The 17,824-nt window shown below is 51.9% G+C and overlaps 1 protein-coding gene across 1 annotated transcript in view; it reads right to left on the bottom strand.

Annotated features, from left to right (window-relative positions):
- spega (striated muscle enriched protein kinase a) overlaps positions 1-17,824 on the bottom strand; it is a 36,122-nt gene that overhangs the window by 6,664 nt on the left and 11,634 nt on the right. The window contains 40 exon segments of the mRNA XM_080520183.1: positions 702-866; positions 949-3,517; positions 4,045-4,110; positions 4,192-4,234; positions 4,319-4,471; positions 4,557-4,583; positions 4,670-4,842; positions 4,924-5,001; positions 5,146-5,203; positions 5,359-5,559; positions 6,268-6,367; positions 7,060-7,228; positions 7,311-7,423; positions 8,084-8,256; positions 8,874-8,997; positions 9,074-9,280; positions 9,363-9,464; positions 9,541-9,660; positions 9,755-9,984; positions 10,055-10,244; positions 10,363-10,521; positions 10,878-10,951; positions 11,400-11,583; positions 11,670-11,845; positions 11,935-12,023; positions 12,339-12,482; positions 13,972-14,037; positions 14,039-14,169; positions 14,873-14,998; positions 15,271-15,612; positions 15,804-15,951; positions 15,953-16,030; positions 16,032-16,079; positions 16,081-16,135; positions 16,137-16,269; positions 16,272-16,446; positions 16,448-16,549; positions 16,552-16,568; positions 17,363-17,416; positions 17,419-17,523. Of these exon segments, the coding sequence (XP_080376309.1) occupies positions 702-866; positions 949-3,517; positions 4,045-4,110; positions 4,192-4,234; positions 4,319-4,471; positions 4,557-4,583; positions 4,670-4,842; positions 4,924-5,001; positions 5,146-5,203; positions 5,359-5,559; positions 6,268-6,367; positions 7,060-7,228; positions 7,311-7,423; positions 8,084-8,256; positions 8,874-8,997; positions 9,074-9,280; positions 9,363-9,464; positions 9,541-9,660; positions 9,755-9,984; positions 10,055-10,244; positions 10,363-10,521; positions 10,878-10,951; positions 11,400-11,583; positions 11,670-11,845; positions 11,935-12,023; positions 12,339-12,482; positions 13,972-14,037; positions 14,039-14,169; positions 14,873-14,998; positions 15,271-15,612; positions 15,804-15,951; positions 15,953-16,030; positions 16,032-16,079; positions 16,081-16,135; positions 16,137-16,269; positions 16,272-16,446; positions 16,448-16,549; positions 16,552-16,568; positions 17,363-17,416; positions 17,419-17,523 (7,467 nt within the window).

Raw genomic sequence — 17,824 nt, 5'->3', positions numbered from 1 at the left:
AGATGTAGAAGTAGAGGTGAAGGTAGGGGTAAAGGTGAAGGTAGGGGTAAAGGTAGAGGTAGAGGTGAAGGTAGGGGTAAAGGTCAAGGTAGAGGTAGAGGTGAAGGTAGGGGTAAAGGTAGAGGTAAAGGTAGAGGTAGAAGTAGAGGTGAAGGTAGGGGTAAAGGTCAAGGTAGAGGTAGAGGTGAAAGTAGGGGTATAGGTAGAAGTAGAGGTATAGGTAGAGGTGAAGATGAAGGTAAAGGTAGAGGTAGAGGAAGATGAAGGTAAAGGTAAGAGGTAGAGGTGAAGTTGGAGGTAAGGGTAAAGGTAGAGGTAGAGGAAGATGAAGGTAAAGGTAAGAGGTAGAGGTAGAGGTGAAGTTGGAGGTAAAGGTAAAGGTGAAGATGAAGGTAGAGGTAGAGATGAAGATGAAGGTAGAGGTAGAGGTGAAGATGAAGATAAAGGTAGAGATAGAGGTGAAGATGAAGATGAAGGTAAAGGTAGAGGTAAAGGTGAAGGTAAAGATGAAGATGATAGTAAAGGTAAAAGTAGAGGTAGAGGTAGACGTAGAGGTAAAGATGAAGATGAAGGTAAAGGTAAAGGTAAAGATGAAGGTAAAGGTAAAAGTAGAGGTAGAGGTAAAGGTAAAGATGAAGATGACGTAAAGGTAACGGTAGAGGTAGAGGTAGAGGTAAAGGTAGAGGTAGAGGCTGACTTACAGGCTATGGACAGTGTACAGGAAGTGGTGATGGTTGCTATGGGGTTGGTAGCGATGCACTCATAAACTCCAGCGTCCCTGTGAGTGGACTTGGCGATGGTCAGAAGCTGCCTGCCGTCTGGGTGAGCGACCAGGCTGATCCTCTCGTCCTCCACCGGGTTCTTGTCTGGAAACAACACCAACAAAGACGAGGGACGTCAGCAGCACCTTCTTCGGCGATTCGCTGTTCGGCTGGAACGGACGCTCACCTTTCATCCAGGCGATCTCGGGATGTGGACTCCCGGCTGGAAGGCAGCTCAGGGTGACGGGTTCCCCCTCGAGCAAGACGTGGTCTCTCAGCTTGATGTGGAACACGGGGGCGAAATCCGAAGCCGAGCGGACAAGCTGCTGGGATTTCGTCGGGGCCTCGTCTTTGGGGGCCAAGTCGGACTGCGAGGGAGTTTTGTCTTTCTTGCTCCTCGTTAAACCCCACCGGTCCCACCTGGACCTCCTCTCGCTCTCCGAGGCCCTCTCGGACTGGATGCTCGACGTGGACTCCACCGACTCCTTCGACGCGGCGGCACCGGCTTGCTTCGCCAGCTGGTTCTCCGGGATGCCCATCCCTTTGAGTCCCCGGCCCTCCGATTGGGAATGGCGGTGACGGGAGAACAGCGGCGTGCTCCTTCCTTCGCCGTCCCCCGTTCTTTCCTCGGACTGACTGCGGATTTTCGCCGATATCCCCGCCACTTTGTTCTCGAACCTCTGTCGCATTGCGAGCACGGGGGAATCCGTGACCTTCTGTAAATCCTTCTGACTCCTCTCTGTGTCTTTATCCTTTCTCTCCTCGGACTGGGGCCTTATTTTGGCAGAGATTCCCGCTACTTTGGACTCAAACCGGCGCCTCATAGCAGAAACCGATGACTCCTCAGCTTTTTTCTCCTCCAGCTGCTTGTTTGCACTGCTCAGCTCTTTGGTATCCAAAGACTTGCTGCGGCCCAAAGCCCACGAAACTCTCTTGCTCGCAGCTGGCTCTGCACTCATCTGCTTATCCTCCTTCGATTTCTCAGCTTTCTTCTCACTGGACGTTGACCGCCTGCCTCGTAAAGAAAACCTCCCAATCAGACCGAAGCCCGTTTCTTGATCTCCTCGTAAATCGTGAACGGACTTGGATTTCTCCTGCAGTCCTTTGGATACCACTTGGAGAGGCGCCCCCCCCGGCCCTGGCCTGTAAATGTCTTCGCCCCCTTCGGCAGACTTCCGGCTCAACACGGGCGATTTATCCTCCGACTTGTTCCTGGTCAGCTTCCGAATCCCGCGGGTCAACGACGACTCGCGCTTTTTGAACCGCGCTTCAAACACCTCCTCTGAGTCGATGTCTTTGATGTCGGTTCTGAGGACTGGTTGGCGAGCGACGGCGGGAAGGTCGGGATTCGACGCCGAGGAAACGGACCCGGATCGATCGGCCGTCGCCACTTTGGCAAACACTGCCGGATGTTCAGGCAACGTCGGTGAATCTGTTGGTTTTTGGTTCGACGTTTTGGGCGACGCCGCAACACTTTTAATGATACCCCCCCCATTTTTTCGCGGTTTGTCATCAGGTGACGTCTGGCTTTCTTCCCCCTCCTCTTCCTCGTCATCGTCCTCCTCAATTACAATGATGGGAGTGATAACAGAAGGAGATCTCCCCTCAGACTTATCTCCCCTTTCGATCTGGGTTTTGGTCCGTGTGTCTGTTCCTCCACCGACGTCCTCGTATTTTTTCACATTATTCTTTTTTCGCTGTTGGTCTGGTCTTCCTGATTCTGGGAGGACAAAGGAAATCCTCTCTGTGGGCGAGGCGGACGCCGACTCCAGAGTTGCTTGCTCCGTTAATGCCGACATGGACGTCGCCTCCTGGAGCTTCTTCCCCTCCATGCTGCCGTTGCCGCCAGATGGGATCTCCAAGGGGGCTCCGAACCGGCGGTGCAGAGGCACGGGCTCCGAGTCCTCCTGCAACGACGCGCTTTTGCGGAAAACTTTGGTCTTTGGCGCGTCCTCTCCGGGACTCTCGGAGGACGCTGCTCTGGTGAGCGCCGACTGCCCCGCTCTGGACTTCCTCAAGTTGCGATCGAGGGACCCCGTCTGCCTTTCGTCGTCCATCCCAAGTGTTTCAAACAGGGGTCCCCGCAGGCCGCTCATCTTTTTGTCCGCGCCCCCCCCCCTGAGCAGCCGCTGCCTCATCAGCTCCAGCTTCAGGGCATAATCCTCCTGGCTTAACTTCGCCGCGCCGGGGCTTGGGCTGCGGTGCGGCAGCTCCATAGACACGGCCTTTTTCAGAGTCTTGCTACCGTCTTGCGTTTCCTCATTTGCATCTCCCTCCTCGGGGTCTACGTGGAGCAGCAGCGCTGAGTCAGCAGAGCTGCCTCGCCGCATGGTAGCTCGCCGGGCCTTTGTCTGGGATTCATCCGCCTCCACGCTTGATCCCTTTTTCAGAGGAGCCCGCTTCGCTTCCGCTTTCTCCTCATCCGACATTTCATGATTGCTCTTTGACGTTTTACTGGCGACGTCCACTGGGCTCTTCCTTGTCCCGTTGACACCGAAGCCGGGCCGCACCGTCACGTCCTCGTCCCCGGGGATCTCGTTAAGGGAGACCCTGGATCCCGAGAACGCCATGGACAGTGGCATGGGAATGAAAGGGAGCTCGTCCACATCCGCGTCCGAGTCGGACGAGGAGGACGGCGGTGGGGAACCTTCCTTTAGGTGGCGGGCGACGGCGATGGAGACGTGGCTGCACGCGTCGTTCAGGAGCTCTGGGATGGAGCGCATCACCATTTTGGACTTGTAGTTGATGAGAGACCTCTACCAGGAAGACAAGAGGGATCATTTTCATCAAGATTAGCAACTTTAGTGAAATCTGCTTGATCCAAGGTGTGTCAATACCTTTCAGTCTTTCACTCGGGATGCACCGATACCACTTGTTTTAAGTGCTAATCTTGAGCAACTTGCCGATACCGAGTACCGATACGAGTACTTATTAAAAGCCATCAAGCTAATTTAAATTCAAAGCCCCAGACGATACGCGAAGGCTATGTAATAGTAGCTTTGCGATACTTTGATCATGTTTGGTGTGTGAGTCTGAAAGTCTTTAGCATCTCGCTTGTATCGTTTAAATTTTGCGGTATCGGACCACACCCCTACTTTTTACAGATCGCGGGAAATTACTCGGGATGCTTGATATCGGATGTGTGCTGACATCCGATATGCCGACATTTCCAAAAACAGCTTCTTTATGTTGATCTTTTTATGTTTGTCGGCAGATACTGACATTCTGCCGATTTCGACGTACATCCTTAAGACATGTGTATTCGTTTGTCATCTTGGCCTACCTGCCATCGCCTCCTTGACAAAACTTGCTTCAGCATGGCGGTGCTGACGCTCTTGTTGGTTGGCGACTGCAAGATAAAACATGGCATCGGCACCGTAGCTAGGGTTCATTCACGGCCGCGGGTTGAATTCCGTAAACGGCGGCTCACCTTGAACCAGGGGTGTCGCAGGCACTCCGCGGCACTGGGCCTCCTTTGAATGTCAAACATTTCGAAACGTCACACACATTTCTCATAAGCACTCTGAAATGGGCGAAGACGGCGCGAAGTCTCTTACAGTCGATCCGCCACCAACAGCTTGATGACGAACCCCTTTGCCTCTTTGCACAGGTCGGAGAACATGCCCTCCTCGAACGCCACGTTGTAGTTGCGGATGTTCAAGGCCGTGGCTCGGTCGTTTTCGCCGGCAAATGGCGACACCCCGGTCAGGCTGGAACACCAACACAAACACCTCCATCAGGGCAAAAACGAAACCCCACGTGCGCATCGTTTTATTGCGATTTAAACAGACATACCAGAGGTAAGTGATGACGCCGACAGGCCTGCAGGAGAACGACATGGATGAATTCACATTAAAAAGCAACATTTTCCAGACTCGCTCCCGCATGCCATTCAACAGGCGGCTCACCATATGTCTGTCGCCGTGGAAACAGGGGTCTGGTTGACGATCTCCGGCGCGACGTATTCAGGCGTGCCGCGTTTGCAGTAGGACTCCTCCGACGCCTCCAATTTCAAGGCGTTGCCGAAGTCACAGATGCGAATGTGGTCGCTTTGCGGACTCGACATGAGGATGTTTTCAGGCTGATAAAAAAAAAAAAAAAAAACTCTTTAAAGTACTCATACGTGGGATTTCTGGACTCACATTTGGGTTTTGGCGGGTACCTTGACGTCGAGATGGGCGATGCCCTTTTGGTGCAGATAGAGAAGACCCTCCAAAATCTGCTGCACGCTGCGGCGGATCTGCGGAGGACGTCCAAAAAAACAAAAAACATAAGGAGCACCGTTGCGTAACGGGCAGCGCAGTGCGGGGGCGGCGAAAGAGAGAGAGAGAGAGAGAGAGAGAGAGAGAGAGAGAGAGAGAGAGAGAGAGAGCACCAAACCGACCTCCACTTCCATCGCCGTCGTTTTCTTGGCGATCCTCTCCAGCAGCTCCTCGTGACATCTTCACACAACGGTTGAGGAAAAATGAAATAAATAAACCTCCCACACGTTCCATCTCTTAATTCCACTCAGGGGGCGATGAGTCAGCGCCGCTTCATTCATTCACGTCGGGGAAATAGGAGGACATCCGGGACATCGGTTGGACCGAAAGGATACAGCTCGGTGATGAGCACCACCACGTTCTTCTTCTCAAACGCGTCGTGGAAGTAGAGGATCCTCTCGTTGTCCAGCGCCGACAGCACCTCCATCTCCCGGAGGGCGGCGGCTTTCCTCGCCCCGCGGGCGCCGACGAACTTGGCCGCGCACTCCGCCTTCCCCTTCTTCGCCGTCGCCCGCTTCACGTACGAGAAGGCGCCCCTGTACGCGACAGTCGTGCGGAGATTTCAAACATCGGAGTTTGTGTTCTACGTTTCCAGTAAAAAAAAAAAAAAAAAAAAAGCAAAAAAAAACAAACCAAAAAAAAAGCTTTTTTTTTTTTTCCATTGAGGAAATTCCGTGTTTCCGTGGCAACCGTTTGAAAGCATTGTGTTTCCATGGTTAAAAAAAAAAAAAAGGCACATTTTCGCCTGTTTACATGGAAGCGGAGCGCGGGTGTTTTTTTTTGAAAATGTCAATTTTGCAGTGGCTCTGACCACCGTCGTCATGGAAACGCAACAGAAATTCTGCGTTTCCGCTTTGACTTGTTTGGCATGGAAAGCCCTACCAGGAGTACAATACTCCAACCAATATAACTCTAGGAGTACTTGAGACGCACAGATAATCCCACCACGGTAATCCCATCGGGATTGGAGACGATACTTCACCTTTGTACCGATACCATGTACCTGGGAATCGATAGCGTTACTCAATATTTGGTACTTTTGTGCGACTTTAAGTGGTAATAAATGTTAATTTGCTTCATGATAAAAAAACAATTGAACAATGAAATTATAGGAAAACAACATCTCGCGGTTTGTATTGTAGCATCGCGGTTGTTTCACAAATTTTGTGGTTTTTTTCTTCATAATGCACAAATTAAAAGCTCCACCTCCTCCTGTTTCTATTTCTATTTCGTCCCGGTCTCACCTGCCGATCTCCTTGTGGACGTCGTAGTAATCGGTCAAGCGCCTCATCGTCCTCAGGATCGTCCCCTCGTCCTCCATCGGCTCGGCCGTCTGTCTTCGCTCTGCGGGGACACGCCCTCATCATGTCGTCTCGCATTGTCGGTCGCTCGTCCCACCCGTACAGCCCCAAAAACATATGCGCCATATTAAGCGGATTCTCCCTTCGTGACATCACGTGGGGGGGGGGGTAGCCATTCCGTCTGGAACTGTGACACTTTTAATTGTGACCTTCACGTAACATGCAATACTATGTGCAATAACCCCTGCATCTATGCCCCTTTATTTATGCCACTTTATCTACGTCACTTTATCTACGTCACTGAATTGACCACTTGTTAGGACCGAACCTGCACTGACAACACTGGTATTATTTTTACTATAGTATGTTTATTGTACTTTTATTCTACACTTTGCTGTCCCCCCCCCATCATAGTTTAATTTCCTTGTATTTCATCTTACTGTATACTTTGCTCCCCTTAGAACTTATTACACTTTATTGTAGTCTGTGATTTTTTATCTTACTCCTATTTTATTTTATTTTACTTATTATTACTTTCTACTGTAAATACTTTTGGCCCTTAGGGTTCTTGATAGTCATTGTATATGAGATTCCTCTATTCTTGTCTAACCGTTTGCACATTTCTTGTCTTTCCTTCTCATGAGTGTCCTTAAGAGCAGAATGTAACAAGTACATTTCTCCTTTGTGAGATCAATAAAGGCTCATCTTATCTTATCTTATCTTATCTTATCTCACCTGTGTGGACGGTGAACTCGGCCTTGCAGGAGTTGGAGCCGGCCAGGTTCTTGGCAGTGCAGGTGTAAACCCCGGAATGTTCGGCGTGAGCGTTGAGCACCACCAGGGAATACTCCGGGTCGTCGTACACGAACGTGAAGTGGTTGCTCTCGGACAGCAGCGCGTCGTCCTGCGACACGTAAGCTCCGTCAGCCGAAAATTTCTTTTTTTTCCCTTTTTTTAAAAATCGACGTTGGGATGGACTGGCCCACCTTATACCAAAAGATGTCGGGATCTGGCTTCCCTTCCACGACGACGGCGAGGCGGGACGTCTCCCCGATGTGCACGTCCACGTCCTCCATGATGGTCTCGAATTTAGGAGGCACTGCACGAGAAAAAAAAACAAACAACAACAAATAAGTGAAGACGTTCGAAAAACGTTTTCAAGTGAAAAAGCAATAGAAAATGGCTCCGAGATGTTTTGAAAATGCTCCGACTTCGTCTCCGGGGAAGCGGGTAAAAGTGCAAATTTTGGAAAAAATACTCTGTGGAAACAAGGGACGGTGCAACTTTTTGAAAATGCTCAATTTCCTTGGAAATGAGGGAAAATGCTACTTTTTGGACAACTTCCCGTGGGAACACGGTCAAGCACAACTTTCAGAAAATGTTCGGTTTCCATGGAAACAAGGGATATTTTGGAACGACTTTCTGAAATCAGCGACAAAGATAGAACTTTTTACAAATGGGGAATAATGCAACTACTTGAAAAATGCGACTTTGTGGGAACGACTCCCAAGGTGCAACTTCTCAAAAAACCCTCCCACTCCGTCACCATGGAAACAGGCAAAAACAAGACTTTAGGATAGAGTTACTTTTTGAAGCAACAAAAAAGGTGATTTTTAGCGCGTCCTCTGACATGTTCTTCATATATCCGACGTATAAACGACACGTCAGACGACCCTCTTTTTTTTCTATTTGTCGTTTAAAAAAGTGGCGTCAGAAACGACAAAATGAACGTCTTCGTGGAGACGCCCGGGGGTCCGACCTGCCATGGCCAGCTGCAGAGTGCAGAGGTCGCTCCCGAACTGGTTGCTCGCCGTGACCACGAGCTGCCCGGCGTCGGCGCTCCGGACGCGCTGCAGCCTCAGGGTGTGCTGGTCGTCGTCGGGCATGCTCATCTCCAACACCCCCGGCTTCGCCGCGAGCGCCACGCCTCTCCTGCGGAGAACCAAAGAAACAGTTTGGAGCAATTTTGGCCATTTGAATTTTTTTGTAGCCCCTTTAGCTGTTTTCCTTTTTTTTTTTTTTTTTTAAGCATGACTTCTTAAGTGTTAGTGATCTTACGTGCGTTTGCCATTTATTTGTTTTATTTCAGCTGCTTAAGCTATTTTAAATATTTTTGGCCATTTCACGTTTTCACATGTTATCATGGGGTTAAAAAGGAAGCGAAAAAAGGAAATAAAGGGGAAAAAGAGGAAAAACTATTTAAAAACAAAGTCAGGCTTAGCTAAAACTGCTGTAATCACAAGGAAACGCACAACAGCTATAAATAGCCAAATAGCTAAAGCGGCAATAATAGCTAAAGCTAGGAAATCTATTGAAAATGACAGAATATCTCAAAAATGGCAGCCGGAGCTAAAATGTTAAAAAAAAAAAATATATATATATCGCTTGGACCGATGGCACTTTATGAATACAATTTTTTATCAGTATAGCTATATTTAAATTTTGCGGCTGCAGATTAAATCTCTTCATTCTAGTTATATCAGGGATTCTACGTCTGAGTTGGCTTAAAGGATTTCAGGGTGACGATGGCTTGACTTCCAGGGACTGACCTTTTCCAGGTGACCACCGCGTGCACGTGGTTCAGCGTGATGGTGACACTGGCCGGCTGGTTCTCAACCACATACACGACGTCGGGCTTGTCCACAATGACCGGCGCTTTCCTCAAATATGGTCCTAAATTGAAACGACGGCACAGAAATTAGCATCTTTGAGCGTAAAAAGGCTTCGCGCTCTTGGTTCCATGTGGTACCTCTGTCCAGGAGCTGGATCAGGTCGGTGGAGGGCGACGGTTTGCTCAGCGTCTTCCCGGTGGACGTCAGCACTCGGAAGGCGTAGCGGACCCCTTTGGAGAGGGAGGCGACGGTGTAGTGGGTGTCCCTCAGGTTGGACGCCACAACGGACCACTGGATGGACCCCAGAGGCTGCTGCTGGACCACGTACAGCAGAGAACCCACGTCTGCGAAAACGCAAGGTCCTCAATGGCGTGGCCGTCAAAGACATCAGGGAAAAGGCGGGACGGGTACCGCGGTGAACCGTACCGTGCGCTTCGAGCCTCTTCGGTTTCTTCCAGTTGAGGCTGATCGTCTTCCCTGTGATGGCCTCGATGACCGGAGGACCGTCGGGAGGGTCCGGAACGATATCTGTTCCAGGAAGTTCGCAGTGAACGTCTCGTCTCGGATCGAAGACTGGCACCAATCATCGACCGTCTATACTCACCGGTGACGTACAAGTGAGCGTAGCACGCGGCTTTGCCCAGCTTGTTGGAGATGACCGCCTTGTAGACGCCCCCGTGAGCGTGACACGTGCTCCGGATGACCAGGTTGTGGACATCCCTGTCTGGAGAACAGACGCGTACGTTATTTAAAGGTCTCATCTTACGCAGTTCACACGAGGGGTTTACGGAGTTGCCGTTGCCGGGTCCTGTGCTTACGCTGAGTCATTTTACGCTCCTCGCTGCTCTCGATGCGCTTGCCGTTGTGGTGCCAGGCGATGGTCGGGTACGGCAGGCCCGCCACCTTGCACTTGAGGATGGCCTCCTTGCCTTCAATGACCTCCACGTCGGCCAGCGGTTTGACGAAGTCCGGCATGGTCCTCTTCTCCACCTCGCCCTCGAGCACCTCGGGTTCCTCGGGGATGGACGGCATCTTCTCCAGCTTGGCCCTGAAGGAGAAACCTTTTACTTCCTGCGACTCGGGCGCCACCCATCCACTCCGGGAATCACTCGCCCTACATGTGCGATGCGACGGCCGCTCGGGGTTCCTGCATGTAGAGCTCAGCGGTGCATTCGGCCTTTCCGTGAACGTTCTGAGCGACGGCGGTGTAGAAGCCTTCCGTGTCGCCGCTGACGTGGGCGATGACGAGCGAGTGTCGGCCCCCCTCTTGAAGGAAGCGAACGTTATCGCTCTCCTCCACTCGGGTCTCTAAAAGAACAACAAAGGAATCTCTGGTGACGAGCTTTTAGGGATTACGATCATTTACAGAAAACGAAATTTGAAGAATCCCCAAAGTGCCCCCCTCCCCCCCTTTGCAGATTCTTACCGAAATGCATCCACGTGACTCGCGGAGCAGGCGATCCGCTCACCTTGCAGTCAAAACGCGCGGTGCGTCCTTCGATCACCTCCAGGATGTCCAGTTTACGGGTGAATAGAGGCTCCTTGGACGGAGTCACCCTGAGGTTTGCACTTGAGGTCAACTCCTCTGGAAATCCACATGGAAACGTCTCAGAGTTGCTTATTTTTAGGTTTCTTTTATTTCTCATCGATATGAGAAGGGACGCACCGATACCGGGAACAGTATCGGCTCCGATACCGCATGGCGTACTCGGAAAAGATCTGACAAGCTACATGCTAAAGAGATTCGTGGCTGACACACCAGCAATGCTAATTGCTACATGCTAAAGAGTTTCATGGCTGACACACCAGCGACGCTAATTGCTACATGCTAAAGAGTTTCGTGGCTGCCATGATACATGGTACATACTAAAGGATTTCTGGTGTAGATACGGGTTAGTAGTATCGGTGCATCCCCAGTTATTAGCGGCGCTAGCGCGTTACCTTTGGCAGTGCTCAGCTTGCAGGTGTACGTCCCGCTGTCGTCCTCGTGTACCGAGTTGAGCATGAGACGGCATCTTAAAAAAAAAAAAAGAAGCAAAATCTTTACTTTTCGCTGTTCGGATGATGAAAACAAACCAAAAAAACCACAGGAATTACATTGCAAGAGCATGTGGGTGGCTAGCTTGTGATGCATGCGGAGATGGATTTCGGTGAGATTTGCCTCCGGACACTATCAAAGGCCTGCTGAATCACAGAGACCTGCAACTCCTACGGATACAGTGGAATCTGGTGCTCGTGTCACTGAGGTCATCAGTCAAAAAAACAGCTACAACACCGACATCAGAGGAGTTAAAGTCTTGGAAGCGAGGCAGATTTCAAGGTACTGAAATGTTTACGCCACTCTAATTGATGGCAGAGGTGTTTGGGAAGTATTGGAAGCGGAGGACCCCACGGTGGGACTCCTTACGGAGTTTTCCAGGAACTCCGTCATTTAGAACGTTTGGAGACGTGACGTCAGCCCACCTCCTCCCGTCAAAGTGCATCTTGCAGTTGAGCAGCGCCGGCTGGATCAGCCTCCCGTTGGACAGCCAGTCCACGTCCGTGTCCGGCGGCCCAGTGACGTGGCACTCGAACGCGGCCGACCCGCCGGCCCCCACCGCCACGTCCCGCGCCTCCCTGCTGATCCCCAGGGCCGTCCGCGCCGCGGCTGTGGAACGCGAGCGGGAGAAGGCAGTTAGCGCGCTAACCCCCGATTCCCCCTGCGGCCGGAGCGCGACGGACTTCGGCGCTCACCCCGGAGCTCCACCCGGCACTCCGCCCGCTCGCTCCCGTGCTCGTTGGCGACGCTGCAGACGTAGAGGCCCGCGTCGGCGCTCCCGGCCGAGCCGATGCTCAGCTCGCTGACGTCGTCCTCGACCTCGCGCACCAGGAGTCGGCCGGCGGACTTCACGGGGACGCCGTCCTTCGACCTGGGTCGGGGTGGAAGCTCGCCGTCAGAGTCGTCAAGGTATCAAAAGTATCCCGAGAGATGCTTTGGCTTTCAGACGATTCGACTGACCAGTAAACCGCGGGTTTGGGCTGCCCTCTGACTTTGGCCGACAGGACGACATCCTGACCTTCAGGCACCCACTGGTCACACGACGCCACCTTTGTACAAGCAACACAGCATTGTTAGTGATTGTCGTCGTTTTATTGAAACTCCAAAAAGTTGTGTCTCTCAAAACCGATACGACGGCGTTCATCGGGACAGCCGTGGATTCCTGTTGGGCTTTTAACATCTGTTACGAGCTCCACCAAAGAGACGCTAAAGGGTCACCAATTAACAGGGCAACCACTTCATCTGAAACACCGGAAAGTTCCGACAGTGTTCTCAAGTCGAGGGACTCTGAGACCGGATGGAATTCACTCCGACGCCGACGCAAAATTGTCAGAAGACCTCCTCTTATCTCCTCAGACCCTGACCTGAAACGAGGGCGGCTCCTTGAAGTGGACTCTCCTTTGCCCAGAGAGGGCGACCCCCCGAGCTCCATGGCCTCCCCCCCGGCGCCCAGGTGGTCCTCGTCGGACCGGACGCCGCCACTTTCCCACGCCGCGCGTTGGCCAGCTCTGCTAGGAGAAGAGACGTAAGAGAACCTTATGTACCTTCATCTTAACTTGAGTAGTTAATAGCAAATTTTTTATTTTTTATTTTTTTATTTGAAAGATGGCTAAACGTGGCAATGGGGTAGCTCGTAAAAAAAAAAAAACATATGAAAGATGTTTAACAGCCTGACTTGTTTCAGCAGTTGGCACCAAGGAGGAGTAGGCCACGTGTACACACACACACCCACACACACACACACAACACACACACACACACTCGAAGTTAACCAAAATGAAGAGATAATAGATTAATCCCTAAATCCCCGACCCAATCATTCGCTATATTCCCACGAGGCGCTCAAGCAGACGGTGTGTCTGGACTCTTGGAGTCTAATAAACTGAACCAAAACGTGTGCAGAATGAGGAAGAGGCACTGTAAAAAAAAAAAAAAAAAAATCCATCAATCTGCAGGTGATCGGCGCTCCGACGAAAACCCACCGGGAGGAGTGACTAATCGCAATGAAACCACGCCGAGTGCCTCCGTGCAGAAAAGCATCCACCGTAGGTGGATGTGAGGATATTTGGCACCGACGAGGATTCTTTTTTCTAAAAAAACAAAATAAACAAAACAACCTACCTAGAGTCAGTGAGCAGCACCTGTGCACCAGGGGATAACTCCCTGTGAGGATTTATATGCAGACCTGCAACTCTTACACAACAGTCCGAGTCCGCTAACCTTCCCTCTCCTACCTCGAGAAGACTGAAAGCATTTTTCTTTTTTTTTTGAAAGATTTGAGAGCTGAAACCAACAATTAATATGCAATATTGAAAGTGTCACAATATTGTCTTTGATCTCTCTTTGAAGCCCCCGGATCAACCCCCCCCCCCCCTGCGGAGCTGCGGAGCTTAAGTGACTCACATGATCTCCCACCACATTTCACGGCTCCGTCTCTTGAAGCCCTCGCGAGCGTGAAATCGTGGAAAAAAAAAAAAACTCAAGTCATTTCGCAGAGGCACGTAAAGCAGACGGCAATTACCCGGGAGAACAAGAGGGGCGGCTAAAAATACCCCCGCAAGTTGGACTCCGCCGGCCTAATATGGCAAGAGGGGCTGCGTGTGTGTGTGTGTGTGTGTTGCTGGCGAGACAAAACCGGTGGAAGAGCAAGTCGCTGAATCAACACTGCATGTGTAAACAACCCCCCCCCCCCATGTTGTTTACCCCCTCGTTTTGAATTTGAATGCCGGCTTTAAACCTCGGGGGGGAACGTCGCATGACGGGGCAGGTTTTTTATTTTTTATTCATCCCCACACCGAGGGATGCTAAGCGCCTTCGAGAATGAACGGGTTGCCATGGCAACCGTCGCTGCAAAGGAGCCGGAGGGGGTTTGGGAAGCTGAGCATCCAGCAAGGGGGGGGGGGGGGCTTTTGTAGTCGCTGAGACAGAATGCCAGGCGGGGAGGGGGGTGGGGGTGGGGGGGTTAAAGCCCCGGTGTGAGGCGTCGAGTCAACCCGCCTTCTGCCCCTCACCTGATTGGAGGTAGAGCGCGGCGCTGCGGGACGCCCGGCCCGCCGCGCTGACCAGCCGTGACGCAGTAGGGCCCCGCTCTGCTCGGCCTCATCTCCTTCACCACCAGGCTGTGGCGCTCGCCCTCCGATTTCACCACGTGGAAGGCGTCGGTGCGGATCGCCACGTTATTCTTCCTCCATGTGACTGGGAAGGCCGGGGAAAAACAAACAGAATAGAGAACGGTTAACGGGGATCGTATTATTACTATTAATAAACAAAAAGTTGTATTCTCAAACTACAAATAGTAGTAGTTAACGTGCCAGAACACTAGTGCTGTTGGCTTTTTTTCAAAAAATTGCGTTGTCCAAAATGTAAATTTTTACCCCGTTTCCAAAGGGACACGGTTGGACCTTTTTCAAAAAAGTTGCATTTGACAAGTTTGATGGAGACGAAGCATTTTCTAAAGTGGCATTTTGCCCCAATTCCATGGGGATGGCACCAAAGCATTTAAAAAAGAGTTGATGGAGCATTTTCTAAAAGTTGTGTTTTTACCCCCATTTCCACAGAGATGGAGTGTTTTTTTACACACACCCCCCCCCCCCCCCCCCCCCCCCCATTTCCATGGAGACAGAGTCGGACCACTTTCCAAAAAGTTCCACCCTTGGCAGTTATTTTTGAAAACGTGCATTTCAGTGGCTCCGAGCACCGTTGTCATGTAAACGGTCAGCCAAAACACGCCAGAAGTTTTTCGGTTTTCACTTTAAAACGTCCCATGAATGGGACCCGAGAGCCCGAGACCGAGACCCAAGACCTGAGTTGGTCCTAATGGACGTCCAGTTTAAAACATTTTGAGACAACTAGAACGGCTCTTCCCATTAAAACTAACAATGAAAGACTGAGCCTTTACCTGTCGGCGGTGGGTTGCCCGAGATGATGCACCTCAGCGTGACCTCCGACCCGCGAGGCGCCGTGGCGTCCTCTGGAGGCTCCACGAACCTCGGCCCCTCGGCCGGCTCGCTGTCGGACGATGCTCCTGAACACGACGACAAGCTGGTTATGTGGGACTCGGCTACTGCCTTCTTCAGCAAATGGGTCAAACCCCAAAAAACGACTCCTGCGTTCCCCCGGGTGAGTCCGGGAAGTCGGGCAACATCAAAACCCCTTAAAATACGGCGAAAGAGGAAGGTGTCTTTCTCGTTGACTTTGAGTTCAAAGCTGTCCTGCTGCCGGCAGCATTGAGGAGTAACTGCAGGTTGCGTCAACCGTATCGATTTATATGTTTTATGATTTTGAAATATCCCCTACCTTCCTCTGGAGACGCATCGGCGCGTTCTTTCTTGCTTTCACGGACTCCCCCATCCTTCCGTCTGCTCCTTCTTCCCTCGTTGGCCCCTCGCGCCTCGCTGTCCGTCTCCATCGGCTCGTCTTCCACCAGGATCGTGGGGACGGTCACGCCTTTCGGGGCCGGAGACGTCCACCCCGCTTCGGCCTTCCTTCTCTTCAGCAGGGGGCTCGTGGACGGGGTGGGGGAGGCGGTGAGCCACGGGGGCTTCGCGGGACTCTGAAGGGCAGATTCCCGCACGGACACTGGGGACGTCCGCTTGCCAGTTGAGCCGTGGTCCGCCGTGTCGTCTATCTTGTGTCTCTCTTGGAATCAGCGCCCCGGTCGATGACGATGGAGATGATTTGTAGGATGTGTTAACAAGTGCGTCCTTGCCAGGTTTGCCTGCGTGCAAAGACAATAAACGTGTCACCGACAATTTTGTATTTCCCCGAGAAAACTCGGGTATCTTACTTGCATGTGGTTTCTAAAATGTGACGATATTCTCCAAACCTGCCGAGGCCCGTCCTTGCGGCTGTTGGCAATGGTTGCCCTGGTAACTGTTGAACTGGTGCTGTCTCCATGGTAACAGAGATTGTTCCTGTGCCTCCCGGTGACGAGCCGTGTGCCGGTTTCCTCGGTGCATCCGGCCGCGTCGTCTCATCCCCTGGCGGGGTGGATACTTTGATTCCCCGGACCTCTGCCCTGGGCCTGCAGGGAAATCCGCGGCTTTCCGTCTCGCTCGGCGGGTTTTTGCCCCCTCCAGGACCCGTTCCCTCGCCTCCAACTTTTTTTACTACTTGGGGAGGGATGGGCTCCAGCTTCCCCGCGCTCGGCCGTCCCTCCGAGACAGCTGCTCGTGGAGAATGCCTTCTTCAGGCTCGGCTTGCCCACCAGCTTCTTGATCCTCTGGAGCTCTTCGGCGAACTTGTTCTGGTAGCCCTGCACCCTCTGGGAGTAGCTGGTCTTGTCCTCTAGCGAGAGGCCCGCTGCTTGAACAGCCCCCTCTTCTGGGCCGCGCCCCCTCTCTCCTCCGACTCAAAGGAAGCGGCTCCGCCGGGCAGATCCACGCTGGCCCGGCGCTCCTCGAACGCCCGGACCTTCTCGAAGATCTTGGGTCCTGCGCGAGCCAGTTTGGGCGTCATGGTGATGCTGTTCGCGGCCGGACGATTGGGGATCTGGGGGCTTGGCTTCGTCTGGTTTTGGGGAGTGGACGGCGTTTCTGTGCGTGCTGAGAGGCGGAAGGGGAGGAGATCGTGAGGATTCATCGACAGTTTGAGTCCTAGCGGCGTGAGGGTCGAGGCGTGACGTTAAAACTCTGGCACACTCGGGGAATCATTCGTAAGATGCAGGCGAAGGTCCATTCGTGTCGTTTTTGTCTGAGACCGTTGTGTTTGTCGGTACTCTTGATGCTTTGTGAGCTTAAACATCAACTGAGATGGTGTCGGAACAAAATCGCAGATTTTACAACATCATCTCTTAGAAAATTGCCATAAAACAGGTTTGTATACAAAAAAAAACCCAAAAACCTGTCATGCCTAAAAAGAAGTCGTGAGAGCATTCATGCTAAGCACCCCATGCATGCCACTGCAAACCTATAAAGATGTGGTGTCAATCCAAAAACAAAGCTTTAGAAAAACATGCAGTGGGAAGAAAACACAGTTTTCAAAAGCGCTCAGCAGGTAGCGTACCCTCTGGCATAGGATATTGTTAGAGATGGAATCCACAGCAACACAGACCGAGTCAAAGGAAAGTGTGGAACATGAATGAGAAGGAGGGTAATAATGTCTTTCCGTATGAGTCTTGCAATTTGGGGTTTGTGGCCAGTTGTTGTTTGTTTGTTTTTTGTTGTTGTTTGTTTTCAGTCCTGGAGAAAAGAAGCCATGTGCTATAACGGCATGGAAAACGTCCTCCCTCTGTAGAGGCTGAACATGCTCCCGTAGTAGTCGCTGCCTACAGAAACACTTTCCTCTGACCCCTGGACGGGCCGCGCCAGGTTAGCGTGAGACGCCCGGATCAGCGGCTCCACACCCAGGTGACGGACGGGGGGGGCCCCCTCGGCGGCGGGACCCCCACCGAGGGCTTGCCTGGCCGGGTTCGCGGGGTCCAGGTGGGACCCCGGAGGGCGGAGCCCAGAGCGCGGAGCTCTCGTTCCACCACGGGGTCGTAGGAGCCGGGGAGGGTGGCCCGGCGGTCCGGAGCATCCGGGTTGTAATCCATCATCCGTCCTCCCTCACCTGAGAGACAAAATGGCGTCAGCATGTCGACACTTTTAGCGATCAGTTAAATCTCCTCTTCGTCATTTCAATTTTTCCATCGTTACGACAATAACTTTCCCAGGGATTTATTGGGAATCCATTTCCATGGCAACGGTGCTCAGAGAAACTGAAATGGGAATTCTTTGAAAACGCTCAAACCCTGTCTCCATGGAAACGGTGGAAAACGCAACGTTTGCTGTTATGTTGTGCTATGCTATGCTATGCTATGCTATGCTATGCTATGCTATCTATGCTATGCTATGCTATGCTGTGCTATGCT

This window comes from Blennius ocellaris (assembly GCF_963422515.1).
Source record: "Blennius ocellaris genome assembly, chromosome: 24".
In the NCBI taxonomy this organism is placed as follows: Eukaryota; Metazoa; Chordata; class Actinopteri; order Blenniiformes; family Blenniidae; genus Blennius; species Blennius ocellaris.
The sequence above is the reverse complement of the archived record's forward strand: the minus strand, read 5'-3'. Positions and strand labels throughout refer to the sequence as shown.